At 36.5% G+C, this 18,192-nt stretch overlaps 1 protein-coding gene and 1 pseudogene across 4 annotated transcripts in view; one reads left to right on the top strand and one right to left on the bottom strand.

Annotated features, from left to right (window-relative positions):
• PHTF2 (putative homeodomain transcription factor 2) overlaps positions 1-15,245 on the top strand; it is a 170,225-nt gene extending 154,980 nt beyond the window's left edge. For all 4 annotated transcript variants that reach the window (XM_058297947.2, XM_058297950.2, XM_058297948.2 and 1 more), the window contains 2 exons: positions 6,482-6,607; positions 12,876-15,245. In XM_058297947.2, coding sequence (XP_058153930.1) covers positions 6,482-6,607; positions 12,876-12,896 — 147 coding nt within the window. In that variant the 3' untranslated portion in view covers positions 12,897-15,245. The remainder of the gene's footprint in view (positions 1-6,481; positions 6,608-12,875) is intronic.
• A 728-nt stretch (positions 15,246-15,973) lies between these two features.
• Positions 15,974-17,335, bottom strand: LOC101431507 (guanine nucleotide exchange factor C9orf72 pseudogene; annotated as a pseudogene).
• Positions 17,336-18,192: the final 857 nt, after the last annotated feature.

The raw sequence follows: 18,192 nt of genomic DNA, 5'->3' as shown, positions 1-18,192 counted from the left end.
CACTATGATGTGTTTTCACCATTTCTGTCCATTTCCAAAGATTTATGAACAACTTTTTTACCATTCTGCACACATTAACCTTTAGTTTTCCATTCTCTCACCTCATTCTATTTTCTGGTTATTATTCTATAATTCTAGTTATTAACTCCATCATGAGTTTACACCATATATTTAGTTCATAATAGTACAATCAAAAAATATGTGTACTTTTGTGCCTGGCTTCTTCAATCAACATAATGGCCTCCAGGTTCATTCATGTTATATGTTTCATGACTTCATTTCTTCTTACAGGTGCATCATATGCCATTGTATGTATACACCACAATTTGTCTATCTATTCATTGATTGATGGACACCTAGGTTGTTTCCATCTTTTGGCAATTGTGAATAATGCCACTATGAACATCAGTGTGCAGAAATCTATTCATGTCACTGCTCTTCAGTTTTTCTGAATATATCCCTTATAGTGGTAATGCCAGATCACATGGCAAATTTATATTCAATTGCCTTAGGAACTGCCAAACAGTTCTCCACAGTGGCTGTACCATTCTACATTCCCACCGATAGTTAATAAGCATTTCTATCTCTCAGCATCCTCTCCAACATCTGTAGTTTTCCATCTTTTTGATAGTGGCCTTCTAATCGGTGTGCAGTGATATCTCATTGTAGCTTTGATTTTCATTTCCCTAATCACTAGTGATGTTGAACAGGTTTTCATATATGTTTTGGCCATTTGTATTACTTCTTTGGACAAATGTCTACTCAAGTCTTTTGCCCATTTTTAATCAAGTCATTTGTCTTTTTATGTTGAGTTTTAGCATCTCTATATATCATGGATATTAAAGCTTTATCAGATACATGATTTTCAAATATTTTCTCCCCTTGAGTTGGCTGCCTTTGCACCCTTTTGATAAAGTCCTTTGAGGTGCGAAAGTGTTTAATTCGGAGGTGGTGGCCCCATTTATCTTATTTTTTCCTCTTTGCTCATGCTTTGGATATAAGGTCCAAGAAACTACTACCTACCATAAGATCTTTAAGATGTTTCCCTACATTTTCTTCTAGTAGTTTTATGGCTCTGCCTTTTATCTTTAGGCCTTTGATCCAGTTGCAGTAGATTCTTGCATAGGGAGTTTGAATGGGGTTCTCTTTGATCCTTCTGGTTATGGGTAGCTAATTCTCCCAGCACCATTTGTTGAAGAGACTGTTTTGTCCCAGTAATGTGAGCTTGGTAGGTTTGTCAAAACCACTTGGCCATAGAGGTGAGGATTTCTGTACTCTTAATTCTATTCCACTGATCAGTGTATCTATCTTTATGCCAATACTATGCTCTTTTGACCACTGTAGCTTTGTAATATGTTTCGGGGTCAGGCAGTGAGAGTCCTTCCATATTGCTCTTCTTTTTCAGAATGTTTTGGGCTATTTGGGACCCTTTCCATTCCAAATGAATTTGATAATTCTCTTTTCTATTTTGATTGCTATTGCATTGAATCTTTAAATCAGTTTGGGTAGGATTGACATCTTCATGATATTTAGTCTTCAAATCCATGAACATAGAATGTCTATTTGTTTAGGTCTTTGATTTCTTTTAGCAGTGTTATGAAGTTTTCTGAATATAGGTCCTGTGCATCTTTGTTTCCATTGATTCCTAGATACTTGAGTATTTTTGTTACTATTTTAAGTGGAATTTTTTTCCTGATTTCCTCCTCAGATTGTTCAGTACTAGTGTACAGAAACATTAATGATTTTTGCATGTTGATCTTGTATCCTGCCACTTTCTAGAACTCGTTATTACCTCAGGTAGCTTTTTTGTAGACATTTCAAAATTTTCTAAATATAGAATCATGTCATCTACAAATAATGAGAGTTTTCTTTCTTCTTTTCTAACTTGGATGCCTTTTTTCTTTTCCTGTCTAATTGTTCTAGCTAGGGACTTGTAGTACAATGTTGAAGAACAGTGGTGACACTGGATGTCCTTGTCTTGTTCCCAGTCTTTGAGGGAAAGTTTTCAACCTTTTCCCATTGAGTATGATGTTGGCTGTGGGTTTTTCGTATATGCCATTTATCATTTTTAGGAACTTTCCTTCTTATCTATCAAAGTATTTTTATCAAGAAAGAATGCTGGATTTTGTCAAATACCTTTCTTCTGTCAACCAAGGTGATCATATGTTTTTTTCCCTTCAATTTGTTAATGTGGCTTAATACATTAATTGATTTTCTTATGTTGAACCACCTTTGCATACCAGGAATAAATCCCATTTGGTCGTGGTGTATAATTCTTTTAATATTTTGTTGATAATTTTTGCATCTATGTTCATTAGAAAGACTGGTCTGTAATTTTCTTTTCTTGTAGTGTCTTTTTTTTTTTTTGGCTTTTTGTGTAGGATGATGTTGGCTTCATAAAATGTACTGGGTAATTTTCCCTCCCCTTGAATTTTTTGGAAGAGTTAAATTTTGTTTTGATTCTTCTTGGAATGCTTGGTAGAATTCACCTGTGAAGCCATCTGGTCCTAGGTTTTTCTTAATTGGGAGATTTTTAATGACTGATTCAGTCTTTTTAAATGCAATTAGTTTGTTAAGTTCTTGTATTTCTTGTAGTGTCAGTGTAGGTTGTTGGTGCATTTCTAGGAAATTGTCCATTTCATCTAGGTTGTGTAATTTGTGGCATACAGTTTCTCATAATATCCTATTGTGATCCTTTTTATTTCTGTGGGGTCAGGCATAATGTTCCTCCTTTCATTTCTGATTTTATTGATTTGCATCTTCTCTTTTCTTTGTTAGTCTAACTAGAGGTTTATCGATTTTATTGATATTCTGAAATAACCAACTTTTGATTTGGTTGATTTTCTCTATTGTTTTTTGTTCTCAATTTCATTTATTTCTGCTCTAATCTTTATTATTTCCTTCTGCTAGCTTTGGGATTGGTTTGCAGTTCTTTTTCTAGTTCCTCTAGGTGTTCAGTTAGATCTTTGATTTTATATTTCTTCCTTTTTGATATAGGTATTTAGGGCTATGAATTTCCCTCTCAGGACTGCATTTGCTATATCCCAAAAGTTTTGGTAGGTCGTATTTTCATTTTCATTCATCTCAAGATATTTACTAATTTCTCTTACAATTTCTTCTTAGACCCAGTGATTGTTTAGCCTCCACACACTTGTGAATTTTGCCCTTTCCTTTCTATCATTGATTTCCAGATTCATTCCATTATGATCATAAAATGCTGTATATAATTTCAGTTTTTTAATATTTATTGAGAACTGCTTTGTTACTGAACATCTGGTATATCCTGGAGAAAGATCCTGAGCACTTAAAAAAAATGTATAACCCGATGATTTGGGATGCAGTGTTTTGTATATGTCTTTTAGGTCCAACTTGTTTGGACCTCTGTTCTCTGTTGTATTGTTCTCTGTTTTATTGTTGATCTTCTGCCTAGTTGTTCTGTCTAATGCTGTGAGTGGTGTATTGAAATCTCCAGCTATTATTCTGGAGATGTCTATTTTTCCCTTTAGTTTTGCCAGAGTTTGCCTCATGTATTTCGAGGCACCATGGTTAGGTGCATAGATATTTGACTGTTTTTCTTCCTAGTGATTGACCCCCTGCATCTCTTATAACTTTTTTTGCAATTAAAGTCTGTTTTGCCCAGTATTAGTATAGCTGGCTCTGCTCTTTTTAAATTACTGTTTGAATGGAATATCTTTTTCCAACCTTTCACTTTCAGCTGATTTATATCCCTGGATGTAAGGAGAGTCTCTTGTAGACAGCATATGGATAGCTCATGTTTTGTTATCCATTCTGTTAGCCTTTATCTTTTGATTGGGCAGTTTAATCCATTCACGTTCAATGATATTGCTATAAGCACATTAATTACTTCCATCATTTTATTCTTTTGCTTTCGTTGTCATAGCTATCCTTTCACTCTTTTGGTTATCCTTTCTCATAATTGTCCCTTTTATACTCTCCTCCAAGCCTTTCTCTCCAGACTTTTTCTTATGGACCATAAGGCTCCCTTTAGTGCTTCCTGCAAAACCAGATTCCTTTTTACAAATTCTCTTAGTTACTGTTTATTTGTGAATATTTTAAACTAATGTTCATATTTGAAGGACAATTTTTGTGGATAGAGAATTCTTGGCTGGCAGTGTTTTCTCTTTCAGTATCCTGCTTATATCATACCACTGTCTTCTCACCTCCATGTTTTCTGATGACATATCCACATTAAGTCTGACTGGGTATCCCTTGTATGTGATGATTTGCTTCTTCCTTGCTGCTTTCAGAATTTTCTCTTTATCTTTGGTATTTGACATTCTGAGTAGTATGTGTCTTGGAGTATGTCTATTTGAGTTTATTCTGATTGGGGTATGCCGTGTTTCTTGGACATGTAAAATCATTTCTCTCATGAGAGTTGGGAAATTTTCAGCCATTATTTCCACAAATACTCTTTTTGCCCCCTTTCCCTTTCTTTGCATTCTGGAACTCCCATGACATATATGTTGTTGTGCTTTGTGTTATCATTCAACCACCTGATCCCCTGCTCAATTTCTTCCATTCTTTTGTCTCTCTGTTCTTCTCTCTCTTCAGTTTCAGCTTTTCTGTCTTCTGTATCAGTTATTATTTTTTCTTTCATTTTGAGTCTTCTGTTGTATGCCTTTAATGTGTTTGTACCTCACCTATTGTGTCTTTTATTCCCAGAGGCTCTGTTGTTTTTCCATTCAGGTTTTCAAATTCTTCTTTGTGCTCACCCAGTGTGCTCTTAATGTCTTTTATCTCCTTAGCCATGTTGTCTTTTGACCTGTAGATTTGATGTAGGAGATTTGTATGAATTTCATTGACTAGTTGTCTCAAATCCTGTGTCTCATTTGAGACTTTGATATATTCCTTTGCTTGGCCATTTCTTAGTATGGCTTATAATTTTTTGTTGGTGTCTAGACATCTGGTTATGATGGTGAGTTTACTCTGATGCTCAATTTCTCTGTCTTGCATAGAGATTCAGTTGGCAGGAAACTATGTGTTACTATTGTTCTTTGATTCTTGCTTCAGCCTATTCAAGCTCTTTAGGATTATCCCTGTTTAGTTGCCCAAATCTGAATCTTGTAACCAGTAATGGGTTGTAGACCCGCTTCCAAGGAACTTGGGGAGGGAGTCTGCAAAGGCCAGAAAAAGCTTCTCTTATTTATTTACTTTTAATTTCCTCACATGCACTTCTTAGGCAGCCAGCAAATGGCAATCTTCAATAGCCCTCTAAGTTCAAACCCTGGTCAGTGTATGTCCACTGCAACACTGACGGTAACAGTATGCCAAAGGATCCTCCCTCAAGGCTATTCACAGCCTTGCGAATCAAACTTAGTCAGAGCCTATTCTTCAACTTTTGCTATTAGCCCCCTTCCTTTTCTCAAGTAGGAGTTCATTCCACTCCCCTCTGTGTCCTTAACATCCAGTCCTGGTCAATAGGGAGGGTATTTGTGAGAAATGGATCTCTTTTGGCCCTTCCTGGCTTCCAGGCTAAGCAATGGCATGGCCCTACCTGGCCTGAAAGAGCTTATGGGACACAGCAGACCAAATCTGTTGGCCAAAAGTTGAATCAGTCTTAGGTTACATCCCTCTTTCAACCCTTTCCTAGGGAGGTAGACCCCTGTGGCCCTTTCTGTCCATAACCACTGGCCAGAGACTAAAGAATTCAAAGCTGTCTTCTCCAAGGACTGGGGCGGGGGGATGGGGGGAGGTGGGAAGAGGGGAAACACCAGCAGCTGCAGCTGTGACTCTTACAGTTTTCCCATTGAGATTCTTTTCCTTCACCCCTCTCTCATGGGTGGTGTCCAACCTTCCTCTGGTGCCCTAAACCCTAAAACATGTTTTAGACTGTTTCTATGTGTCCTCCAGCTATTTTTCTGGGAGAGAAGTGAGTCCTCTGTCTTTCTAATCCTCCATCTTCCTGGAAGTCTGTAACTTTTTTTTTTTAATCCCCCTGCCTTTGTGGCTTTTTTGCATGCTGTCTGCTCTCTGTGTCCATTCACTATGCGTTCTTCTGTGTCTGTATTTATTTTATTTTCCCTCCCCCCTTTCAGCTTGCTTTCTGTCTACTCTCTGTGTCCATTCACTGTGCACTCCTCTTCTGTGTTTTTTTCTTGTCTCCCTTTTTTTGTTGTTGTTGCATCACCTTGCTGAGTCAGCTCTCCACGGAATCTGTGGGCTGGGCAGTGCTCTGCCGCACTTGTGGGCCAGGTGGTGCTCTATGGCACTTGCAGGCTATGTGGCTCTCCGCAGCGCGCAGGCCACCTTCACAGGGAGGCCCGAGATGCGAACCCAGGGCCTCCCACATGGTAGATGGGAGCCCAGCTGATTGAGCTACAGCTGCTTCCTTGTAACTGTTTTTTGAAACAACTTTTTAAAAAATTCTCATTGCATAATGCACTAAATTAGTTTAACTGATAATTTTTAATGAATCTGGAGCTTATATTTGTTTGTTTGTTTTTTCTTTCTCTTTTGCTAGGAATTGGACTGTCCCTTTAGATTATATGGACTTACAATGAATCCATTGCTTTATAACATTACCCAGGTTGTCATCCTGTCAGCTGTTTCTGGTGTTATCAGTGACTTGTTTGGATTTAATTTAAAGGTAAGAGCTTCCAAACATTCTTTTTTAAAAAATCTATCTAATTAAAAAATTTTTTTCATGTAATAATCTTTATTTTTAAAGACATTTTAGATTACAGAAAAGTTATATAGAAATATAGGGGATTCCCATATACCCCATCTTCTCCCCTACTCAAATTTTCCCCTATTAATAACATCTTACATTAGTTTGGTACATTTGTTACAATTGATGAACAAATATTGCAGCATTGCTACTAATTAAATTAGGTTAGTAGGTCTGTAGTTTACATTATGGTTTATACTTTGCACCATACAATTTTACAAGTTTTGACAAAATGTATAATGACCTGTATATGTCATGGCTATATCATGCAGAACAATTCCAATATCCTACAAATGCCCTATGTTTCACCCATTTTTCCCTTTCCCTCCCCTCAGAACCTCTGGTAACCACTATCTTTATATTACAAGTTCTTCTGTTACTAGAATAATAATAAGTTTACTTCAGTCCATAGTTGCATTCCCCACTTATGTTTGTTCATTCCTCAATCTTCAGGATTTGGGGATGGGAATACTTACTCTGCTTCATATTGGCAGGGGGCTTATATCATATGGGGCAGATGGAAGGAACTGTTTTGCTTGCAGTTGTAGATACTCTTTGGTTTTTGGGATGCGGGTTGTCCATCATTTTTGTTAGTTGTCCTCTGATGAACTGGAGAGTAGTTCATGGCTACAACTCTGCTGATATGTGAAGAGACCAAAGGATTTAAGACTCTCGCATATGTTTAATGGGTATAGTGCTAATCATAGGTTCAAATAAAAGGGATAGAAGAATCATGTGTAGAGAAATTACAAATGAGTCTAATTCTATGACACTTTGGAAATAGGTTATCATATATTCCAAGGTAAAGCCCACTGACAGGGTGCTGATTTCATAGAGTTGTGTGCCTTACCTATAGTGTCTGGATGTCTCTAAAGCCCCCAGGAGCACCCCTGTTTGAGGCTTTGTTTACTGTGGCATTTAGTGAGACCTGCCTGAGACATGCATAAGCAAAACCTCTGGAATGGCCTCTCCATTCACTTTGAAATCTCTTAGCCATAAAACTCTTTTGTATTTACTGCTTCCCCCTTCTGGTCAAAGTCTTTTTCCAAATACATTGGTGGTTGGCACTTGGTATTAATTCCTCAGTGCCAAGGTGGGTCTTCTCACCAAGTGTTCCACACTACGGGAGAAGTAGTTTATGTCCTGAGTTTTGCTTAGAGAAGGGCCACATTTGAGTAATAAGAAGAATTTCAGGAGGTAACTCTTAGACAATAGATAAGGCTAAGTTTCAGTTTTACAAGAATAAGGTTCATAAGGACAGACATTAATATCGAAGATTTGGCATATTAGTCTGTTTTCTTCTTGCTTTGGAATTGGTTTGCTGTTCTTTATCTAGTTTCTCCAGTTGTTCAGTTAGTTCTTTGATTTTAGCTCTTTCTTCTTTTTTTATATTGGCATTTAAGGCTATAAATTTCCGTCTCAGCACTGCCTTTGCTGTATTCCATAAGTTTTCATACATTGTGTTCTCATTTTCATTCATCTCAAGATATTTCCTAATTTCTCTTGCAATTTCTTCCTTGACCCACTGATAGTTTAAGAGGGTGTTGTTTAGCCTCCATATATTTTCAGATTTTCCCCTTTCTTGCCTATTGATTTTCAGTTTCATTCCATTATGATCAGAGAAAGTGCTTGTATAATTTCAGTCTTCTTGAATTTATTGAGAGCCATGTTGTGGCCCAATATGTGGTCTATCCTGGAGAAAGATCCATGAGCACTTGAGAAGAATGTATAACCTGCTGATTTGGGGTGCATTGTTCTGTATATGTCTGTTAGTTACAGCTCATTTACCATATTGTCCACGTTCTCCATTTCCTTGTTGATCTTTTGTCTAGTTGTATTTATTGATGTGAGTGGCATGTTGAAGTCTCCAACTGTTTTTGGAGAGACATCTTTTTCTCCCTTCAGTTTGCCAGAGTTTGCCTCATGTATTTTGGGACACCCTGGTTAGGTGCATAGTATGACTGTTACTCCTTCCTGGTGGATTGTCCCTATTATTAATATAAGATAAAAAAAATATATATATATATATATATATATATATATATATATATATAGTGACCCTCTGCATTTCATTACTTTTTTGCATTTAAAGTCTGTTTTGTCTGACACCAGTTTAGCTACTCCTCCTCTCTTTTGGTTACTATTTGCATGAAATATCTTTTTCCAACCTTTTACTTTCAGACTATTTGCATTCTTGGGTCTAAGGTGAGTCTCTTACAAACAGCATTTAGATGACTCATGTTTCCTTTTCCGTCAGCCTGTGTCTTTTGATTGGGGAGTTTAATCCATTAACATTCAGTGTTATTACTGTAAAGGCATTACTTTAGCCATTTTATCCTTTGGCTATAAGATATGTCATACCTTATTTTTGTCCATCTTTTTATCTTTCTGGTTACTCTTTTTTTTTTTTTTTTTTTTTTTTTTGAGGTGCAGAGCAAGTTTATGGAGCTAAAGTTGCATTAATACAGGAGCAACACCAAAAGGGGCTTCTGCTGTACTCTTCTTTTCAGGCTACAGAACTTCCTTTGTTTCCTACAGGACTGGATTCTTGTTTATGAACTCTCTTCATTTGTTAATCTATGAATATTTTAAGCTCACTGTCATATTTGAAGGATAGTTTTGCCAGATAAAGAATTCTTAGCCAGAAGTTTTTCTCTTTCAATACTGTAATTTTATTATACCATTGCCTTTTAGCCAACATAATTTATGAGTAGAAATCAGCACTAAGTCTTATTTGGCACCCCTTGTATATGATGTTTTGCTTTTCCCTTGCTACTTTCAGAAATTTCTCTTTATCTTTGGCATTCAGCATATTATGTGTCTTGGGGTTGGTCTATGTGCTTTTATTCTAATGGAGTACACTGTGTTTCCTGGACACATATATTCATCTCTTTCATGAGAGTTGGGAAATTTTCAGACTTATATCCTCAAATACTCTTTCTGATCCTTTCCCTTCTTGTCTCCTTCTGGAACTCTCATAACACATATGTTGGTGTTCTTTGTGTTTTCATTCAACTCCCTGAACCCCTGCTCAATTTTTCCATTCTTTTCTCTCTCTGGTCTTCTTTCTCTTCATTTTCAGTTCTTTCCTCTATGTCACTGATTCTTTCCTCCATGATTTCAAATCTGCTGTTGTGTGCCTCTGTTGTATTTATAATCTCACTTATTGTATCTTTCATTCCCACAGCTGTGTTATTTTTCTATCCAAGATTTCAGATTTTTTTTGTGCTCTCTCAGTGTCTTTTTAATGTCTTTTATTTCTTTAGCCATGTTGTCCTTCAACTCCATTTTTTCATTTTGGGAAATTTGTATAAACCTTATTGATTAGTTGTTTCAAATCCTCTGTCTCATCTGGAGTTTTGATTTGTTCACTTGTCTGAGTCATGTCTTCCTTTTTTTAGTATGGCTTGTAATTTTTTGCTGATGTCTGATGCTGAGTTTACACTGATATACAGTTTCTCTCTTGCCTTAGGATTTACTGTTAAATAGCTGTGTGCTACCACTGTTCTTTGACTCTTTGCTCAACTTGTCCTAGATATTTAGGATTGCCCCTGATTACTCAAACCAGGACTAAGGACCCAGTAATGGGATGCAGGACAGTTTCCAAGGGCCTTGAAGAGGGTAGCAGTAAAGGCACCTGTTTGCCTCGTTTATTTATTTATCATTATTTTTCCTTTTTCATGCACTTTTCCGGTCTGGCCAGCAGATGGTGCTCTTTGGCAGACCTCTCAGCTCAGACCCCAGGTGCTACGGGAATAAATTCAGAGTAACTCCTCAGGCAGGTGGGCAGTGCAGAAACAATGTGCTCAAATTGCCCAAATCTCACAACTAACTTTCTTAGAGGCTGTTGTCCACCATTGGCCAGCCATATCCTCCCTCCCTCTACCTCTTCACCAACCAACCTGGGACAATAGGGAGGGTGTTTGAGAAGGCAAATTATCTTCAGCAGCCCCACCCAGCCCAGAAATCTGAGACCCCTCCAATGTAGCAGATCAAGTTCACTGGCCAAAATCTGAATTTTCTGTAGGCTGTGTACCTCCCTCTCCCCTTTCTTGGGGAAGAGGACCCCTGCAATCCCCTCAGTCCACAGCCACTACAGTCCACTGCCACTACAGTTTGTAGACTACTCTTTGCTCCATAGATGGGAGAAAGGATACCCACTGCTGCTTTTACAACTTTACTCATAAGATTTTTCAGCCAGCTAAGATTCCTTTCCTTTGCCCTTCTATCTTCTGGTTGGTGTCTGGCCTTACCTTGGTGTCCTGAGCCCCAGATCAGCCTTCCAGACAGTCTCTGCCTATCCTCTAGCTATTTTTTTCTGGGAGGAAAGTGATCCATCCACCTCAATAATCGTTCATCTTCTTGAAAGTTGGTCTATTTTCTTTTAGTAGGAGCTGCCTATGTACACTAGAGATTCTTGCCACTCTATTTGAGAATGTAGCAGTACTGCCCAGGATAGAAGTTTAATATTTTATTTTTTATGTGGGTCTCCACTCACTGAGATAACAACCTATGACCACATGAACACATTCAGATTCCATAGAGTCATGTCCCAGGTGCAACTTTCCCCATGCTTTTCCCTACCACTGACACCCTGCACCAGTGACCCCCCACTCCATGGTTGCCAAAAGAACATTTCCACAATTTTATTCTCAGTCACAGTCCTCAGCCTCCCCAGAGTTCACCTGTTCCTTCCTCCAGCCTTCCCCCAAGTTCTGTGAATAGTCCAACCCACCTCCCCAACCCTGCTCACCCTCATACTCTAGCACTGTCAACCCCAATCATATACCTGCACTACCATCACCCCCATCTACTGCCAAACCACCCCTTTCCACCTTATCATAGGTTCTGCCAAAATTGAGCGTCGGCTCACCACTCCCTTTCCATCTGCTGGTAACTGATCCTCCAGATTCTACCTTTGGGTCTGCTCAATATCCTTAGTTTGATATAAATTGATGTGAGATCATGCATTCTTTGCCCTTTAGTGACTGGCTTACTTCACTCAACATAAGATCTTTTGTGTCAATACTTCATTCCTTCTTATTGCTGAGTAATATTCCATCGTGTATGATACAGATATAGATATAGATATATACACACACATACACACACACCCTACATTTTGTTTATCCATTCACCCATTGATAGACACTTGAGTTGCTTCCAACTTTTGGTTGGGATTGCCAGGTCGTATGGCAAATCTATGTTTAGCTTCCTGAGGATCTGCCAAACCATTCTCCACAGTGACTACATCATTCTCTAATACCACCACCTATTCCTCCACATCCTCTCCAATCCTAGTGGTTTTCTGTTTTTTTGTTTCGTTTTTTTTTAATAGCCACCAGTCTAATAGGTATAAGATGATATCTCACTGTAGTTTCGATTTGCATATCCCAAAGAGATAGTAATGTTGAGTATCTTTTCATATACTTTTTCATTTGTATTTCCTCTTTGAAAAAGTGTCTATTCAAATCTCTTGCCCACTTTTTAAATGGGTTGTTTGTCTATTTATTTTCAAGGTGTAAGATTTCCTTCTATGCTGGATATTAGGCCCTAATGAGATAGGCAGACATTCTTTATTTCTTAGTACTCTGTTGCATTTCTGTGACACTTAGTTTGTCCCAGCACTCTTTTGGGATCTCACATGCATAGTAATGGGATCATGTTGATAATATTATATGTAATTAGTGAAATTAATTTCATGCTCAATTTCTAAGAATGATACCTATCTTGACTCATGATACTTATGAAACTCCTCATTTGGAACAGTATTCACTACGGTAGGACTCCTACCTAGGATAAGTGATAGTATTAATTTTTACTCATATAACCCAAACCTAATTTAGGTGACAAAAAAGGGGGGGAAAAGCCCTATTTCTTTTCTTGACCAAAAGTTGTATTATTTACATATATAACAAAGCATACTTCCTCCAACATATGCCCAACTAACTGTTAGTGAAAACGGTATATGATAATCACATTAAACAAGAAGTATCTGATTTTCACTTTTTTATTTGTTTATTTAAGGTGAGTTGTTCTTGAAAATAAATGGATAAAGGAGTTAAAATGGTAGAACCTGTACTTGTTTTTGAATGAAATTGAAGTAAAATACTGTATTATATGATATAATTTAATGTTAGATATTAAAATTGGCTCTAATGATCTCTCCTTTTATATTTTTCTCCAGCTATGGAAGATTAAATCATGACAATTCAGACAAAAGAAGATGTAGCCTCTTTTCCAGAATAAGAGTACTGACTAAACTGCCTGAAAGCAGTTACTGACTCTTTGCTTCAGGAATCTCAGCTGGGAAATTGAAGTGTTTACATCAGACTGTCTTGTGCAATTCTTATATTTATTTTATTTTTTCACTATTTTTTACATTTATTTTAGTCCATATTTTATTTTTAAACATTGATGTACTTATTTGTTGAAAGGGTGATAAAAGTGATTTCCACATACTTGAGATCCTGGTAATTGCTCATAAGTAATTGACAAAATAACAAATTCTGAAAACAGAAGCCATTACTAAGCACTGTTTCTCCATCAATGCCATGAACTTGCCTTACTTGAGGAAAAATTCTTTAACTTTAGAATATTGCATTGGACTTAGCTAAACAAATATAGCATTTTCTTCAGTAAATCAAGATCCAGTCAGGGTTTCGTTGAATTATTTTGACACAATGCCAGGATCTAAACAGATTAAGCTGCAGTTTAAGCACCCTTCAGTATTACTATATATTGTATTACATTACAGGTCAACAAGTGCTCTTTGATAATAAAACTCTTAATAGAGCAATAATTATAAATGGTTACCATGCGGTAAGATATTTTGATAAAAATTAATTAGTAATAATTGTATTTATTTGAAACACTGGGCTGTTTGCACAGCTCCAACTGTGCATGCTCAAAATGTGCACTTTTTATAATTGTTACTTTAACGTGTATCTTTCTATGGGGTATGTTATAGTGTACTAGGACGTGATATGGTATCCTTTTGATCCATGAAGTATGTACTCATTTCACAAGTGAAGTGCCTCTTGATATTACTAAAGTACATTATGTTTACTCAAGTGAAATAATTTTCTCTCCATGGTACACTATAGTGTATGCTGTTCATACCACACTCAAATGAACAATTTAAGAATATCAGGGTAAGAACCAATAACATATTCCTCTGATTTCTGGTTTTAAAACTATATCCACATTTTTAGAAAAGACAACTTCAAGTACAAATTCTATCTGTAAACTGAATCTGGTGCAACCCTCTGCCCCTATTAATTAAGGGCTATTTTAGATGCTTTCAACCTAGAAATTAATGTGCTCCTCTCTCCCCTCCCCTAAAATTTGTCAGGTGTCCAAATGAGTACCTATCATTAGTTAGCGTGCTTGATAAATAGGGCAAATAAGGCAGTATCTTCCATTAGTCTTTGAATTTAAGTCACTGTATTTGTACAATCAAGAATATTTGAGGAATTAACATGAAATATGAAAAGTTTTGGATTTTTTTTTTAACTGAGTATCTGAAACAATCCAGAATTTTCTTGGTGCAAAGTGTATCATGTTGAATATCCTCACATTTTGACCATGTCTTAGGGAATTTAAAACAATTCATTTTAAATTACTTATTTTATTGGTGCAGTTCTAATTCCCAAATCATAATCTTAAGATCAGAAATGTGTGGAGAACAAAGCCATGTCATATCACTTTGCTCTTACCATTCCTTTTTATCAGCCTCAAATCAGCCTCATTGTGTGGTATATTGTCTTTCTATAGAAAATAACAAAAAACATTTTGTTTTGTCTGTGTTCTTATATGTTTAATGACCAAAGTGCATTCTGAGTTTTTTCAAGGAATGTATTACTGGAGCTTTAAGAACATACTTATTTTCTCATGTGGAAAATTGGGCTTTGTCTGATATGTTTCCTCTTCCTCTTGTCTAATGTTGAGGTTGTTTTTAGGAATTATATTTTATAAACTTTTTCAAGATAAGGTACATACCTATACAGAACATAAGATTTTGCACAGAATATATTGAATATATTTTGAGAAAAAAAATACAGCATGAGTTCTGTTAGGAATAAAAGATGAAACTATTGTATCTCACACACACACAAAAATACTTATTTGAGAATGGAAATATTTTCTAGAAAAGTAGCTGAGTATACTGATTTAAGAAAATGTTTGTTTTTGGATTGAAGTTCATTTAAAATCAAAGTTGGGAGTTCATAAGTACATTATACCTCTCAACAATGTAATAATAGGCTGACTGTGTCACCAATGTGGGCAGCAGTAGAATACTAAAAAGAAAATTTGTTGTTTTAAAGAGTTTCAGAACATTAATGGGACTGTTTTCAAGCAGAAAAATTTTCATTGCTGCCTTTAAGAATACCATGAATGTAAGAAATTGTAACATATCACATAATATTGAAAAAGCAGTTGAAAGAGAATTGTGGCCAATGTTGTATATTAACTGTTGTTTCTTTGCCACATGTTGTATTTGAAAGTTTGAACAACAAATTTCAAATAAACCATTCTATGACTGACAGTGTTAAAATGGAGTTTTTTGTTTTTTGTTTTTTTAATTTTTAAAGCTATGGTAATTGTGTATTTACTATAGCATAAACTTTTAATTATAGATGTTAGATTTGGGAGGAATGGCAATAAACTTCTTAAAACTTCCCAACATTTCAGATTTTGTTATATTTCTTAGAATTTGAAAGAATATTCATACATATACAGGAGACTTTGATCACGAAACTACTATGACATCATTAATATTGTTTGTTTTTTAATACAAAAACTGAAATATTAAAACTTATTGTCAGAAGGATAGTGGTGGTGACGGTTTTTTTTTTAACAAAGTAAAAGAATGCCCTATTAATAGAGTTTATCAATTTTGCTGTCTCATATTTATAAATCAAGAAAAACAACTACTCGTTTGGCTTAGTTAATAAGCCTATTCAATGACATTATATACCAGTCTATAACCAGTGTAGGAGGTGGAGCTGGGGCTGTCTTATTGACCACTATTACCAGCACCTAGTGCAGTGTCCAGAAGCTCAATTTATATTTGTTAAATAAATACTTAAATATTTATTTTTAAGGTATAATCTAACTCATCTTAAGGGAAACACAGTATATTAGGAAAACATATTTAGAAGAATGGACATTTGAGGAAAAAAATGCTTGATTAACCAAATGTTTTTTCAAGCATTATTCTGCTAGTAATATTTCTTTCTTTGTAAACACAGCTTTGTTTTGTTTTTACTCATTCATATTGCTTTACAAAGACGATATCAAAAAGCAGAACTTTAAATACAAATCAGCAGTGTTACTTTCATTCATGTGGATAATTGTATCCTGAATACAATGTCTTTTTCTGAAGTGGCTCTCCAGAATATTGTCAGCTCTGATCTCATGTATCTACACTAATGATAAATATGTTCATGATAGGGTGGTAACTGCTTGACGGTGTTGACATCCACATCTATCTTTGTGACAGTATAAGGAGCATACATGATTTGCTGGAAGGGTAGCACAAAACTTCCAGTTGAATCCTTTAGCAGGCCTTGTACAGAGTCCTGACTTATATTTAAATAATGATACTGTTGCACATAAACTGTTTTCTCTCTGCTGGAGCCAGAAAAAGGCATAATGTTTCTACTCTTACTTATTTGCACAGCTCCCTACTGCTACAGAACAGCCACCCGTTTGCAGGAGTGAGCTGATGGCATGGAGAAGGAAGCCATCATGACAACTGTCAGCAATACCATCATTCGGTACTGTGTCAGCTATATCGATTTCTACAGAAACACTCTGAATTCATAGATTAAAGCAGTTCCATTATAGGAATTAGTAAGCACTGGAGTAACACTCTGACCCATTTTCTCTCTGTCTTCTAAAACAACCTTCTGGACATTTTCTTGCCTTTCTATATGCATCCATATCCTTCCTTTCCATGTTCTAATCTACAAACACTCTGGGAAGTGCAAGTTAGAAGCTAAATTCTGCCTGTGGAAATATAATTGATAGTCCACATTTGCTACTGTCACCCATTCAAGTTTCCACTAAAGAATAAAGAAACAATAATTATTCCTTTTTTCAAATAAGAGAAAAATGTTTACATCCATAGCCCCACTCTGCATTTCAAAGTATTTCCCCATTTAAGGTGTGGTTAGCACAAAAAGTTATTTACAAAGATGTAAAAATGTTTACATCTACAGCCCCGTTCTGCATTTCAAAGTATTTCCCTGCTTAAGGTGTGGTTAGCACAAAAAGTTATTTCTCCATCACTAAGAAGTGCCTGTTCTGTTTTGGAGCCCCATGAGCCTTACTGTAGGATGGGGGTTCTTAACAAGAGGTCTGTGAGCTTGAATTTAAACTCAAAAAACATTATTGTGGGGACATGTTGATGCAGGTGTGATATATTTATTAAATAATATGCAGTATAGTGTGAATTTAGGGGTCCGTGGTTTTCTCCTGACTGGCAAAGGGGGTCCATGGGGAAAAAAGGCTAAGAACACCTGCTCTAGAACCAAGAATGTTGTCCCAGTAAGCAAAGGTAGCTGCTAATAAATATGATTGACCATTTAAAGGAATCTGTCTTCGTAAGAGCTGAGATGGTGGCGGACAGAATGACAACATTGCTGCATACCAGTGGTCTCATTTTCAGAATGCTCCAGACATATATAGCTGAAGTTATTGTCTTTGGTGAAGAAAAGCCATATATGCAAATGTGACTTAAAAAGGAAAGATTCAAAACCAATGGTCTTATCTACACAATTTATGTACTTGCAGTATTGGCTACTCCAGAGGGTTATCAAACATTAGCCATGAGACTTGAGGGAAACCAGGATCCAAACTGGATGAGATGGTCGCTTGCCATTCCCACTCGCCACCACCACCAACTTGTCGACAGCAGTGGGCACAGGGACTGCAACCTCAGCCACATCATGTCCCCCCACTTCCTGACCCCCGCAGTGGTATTTTTTAACAAACGATTTTGTCACATGAATTCAATGTGAGTGATCGCCACCAAAAATAGGAGACTTAAGCATTCTAATATTTCTGTTATCTGATTCGTACGAGTGTTCATAAGTCTTAAATTAATCGGAGACTATTAATTCAAGTGCACTTTCAAACTTACTTTAAGCTTAAAATTGGCTCTTTTAATGAATCTCCCTTCAGATTTCAAAATACAGCAATATGATTGGCACCCTTTTCATTTGCTGTATCACTTAAAACATTAATTCTCAACCTTTTTTTCTGCCTGGCTTATATGAAAAATACCACAAACGGACATCAATAGCAAAGGCTCACAACATTACTTACCTCCTGATGCAGGTTGTGGTGGGGTGGGGAGCCTAGGAGATGGTGCAGGTATACTTTCCAAAAAAAATCCCCAAGTGATTCGGAAAATTTGTCCCACCAGCTGCTCCTCACCACCTTGAGAATAACTGTCTTAAGATCAACGAACTTTATAGAATGTTAATTCCATGACA

Source organism: Dasypus novemcinctus, chromosome 5 (genome assembly GCF_030445035.2).
Source record: "Dasypus novemcinctus isolate mDasNov1 chromosome 5, mDasNov1.1.hap2, whole genome shotgun sequence".
NCBI classification, from domain to species: domain Eukaryota; kingdom Metazoa; phylum Chordata; class Mammalia; order Cingulata; family Dasypodidae; genus Dasypus; species Dasypus novemcinctus.
This window is presented reverse-complemented; position numbering and strand designations above follow the sequence as displayed.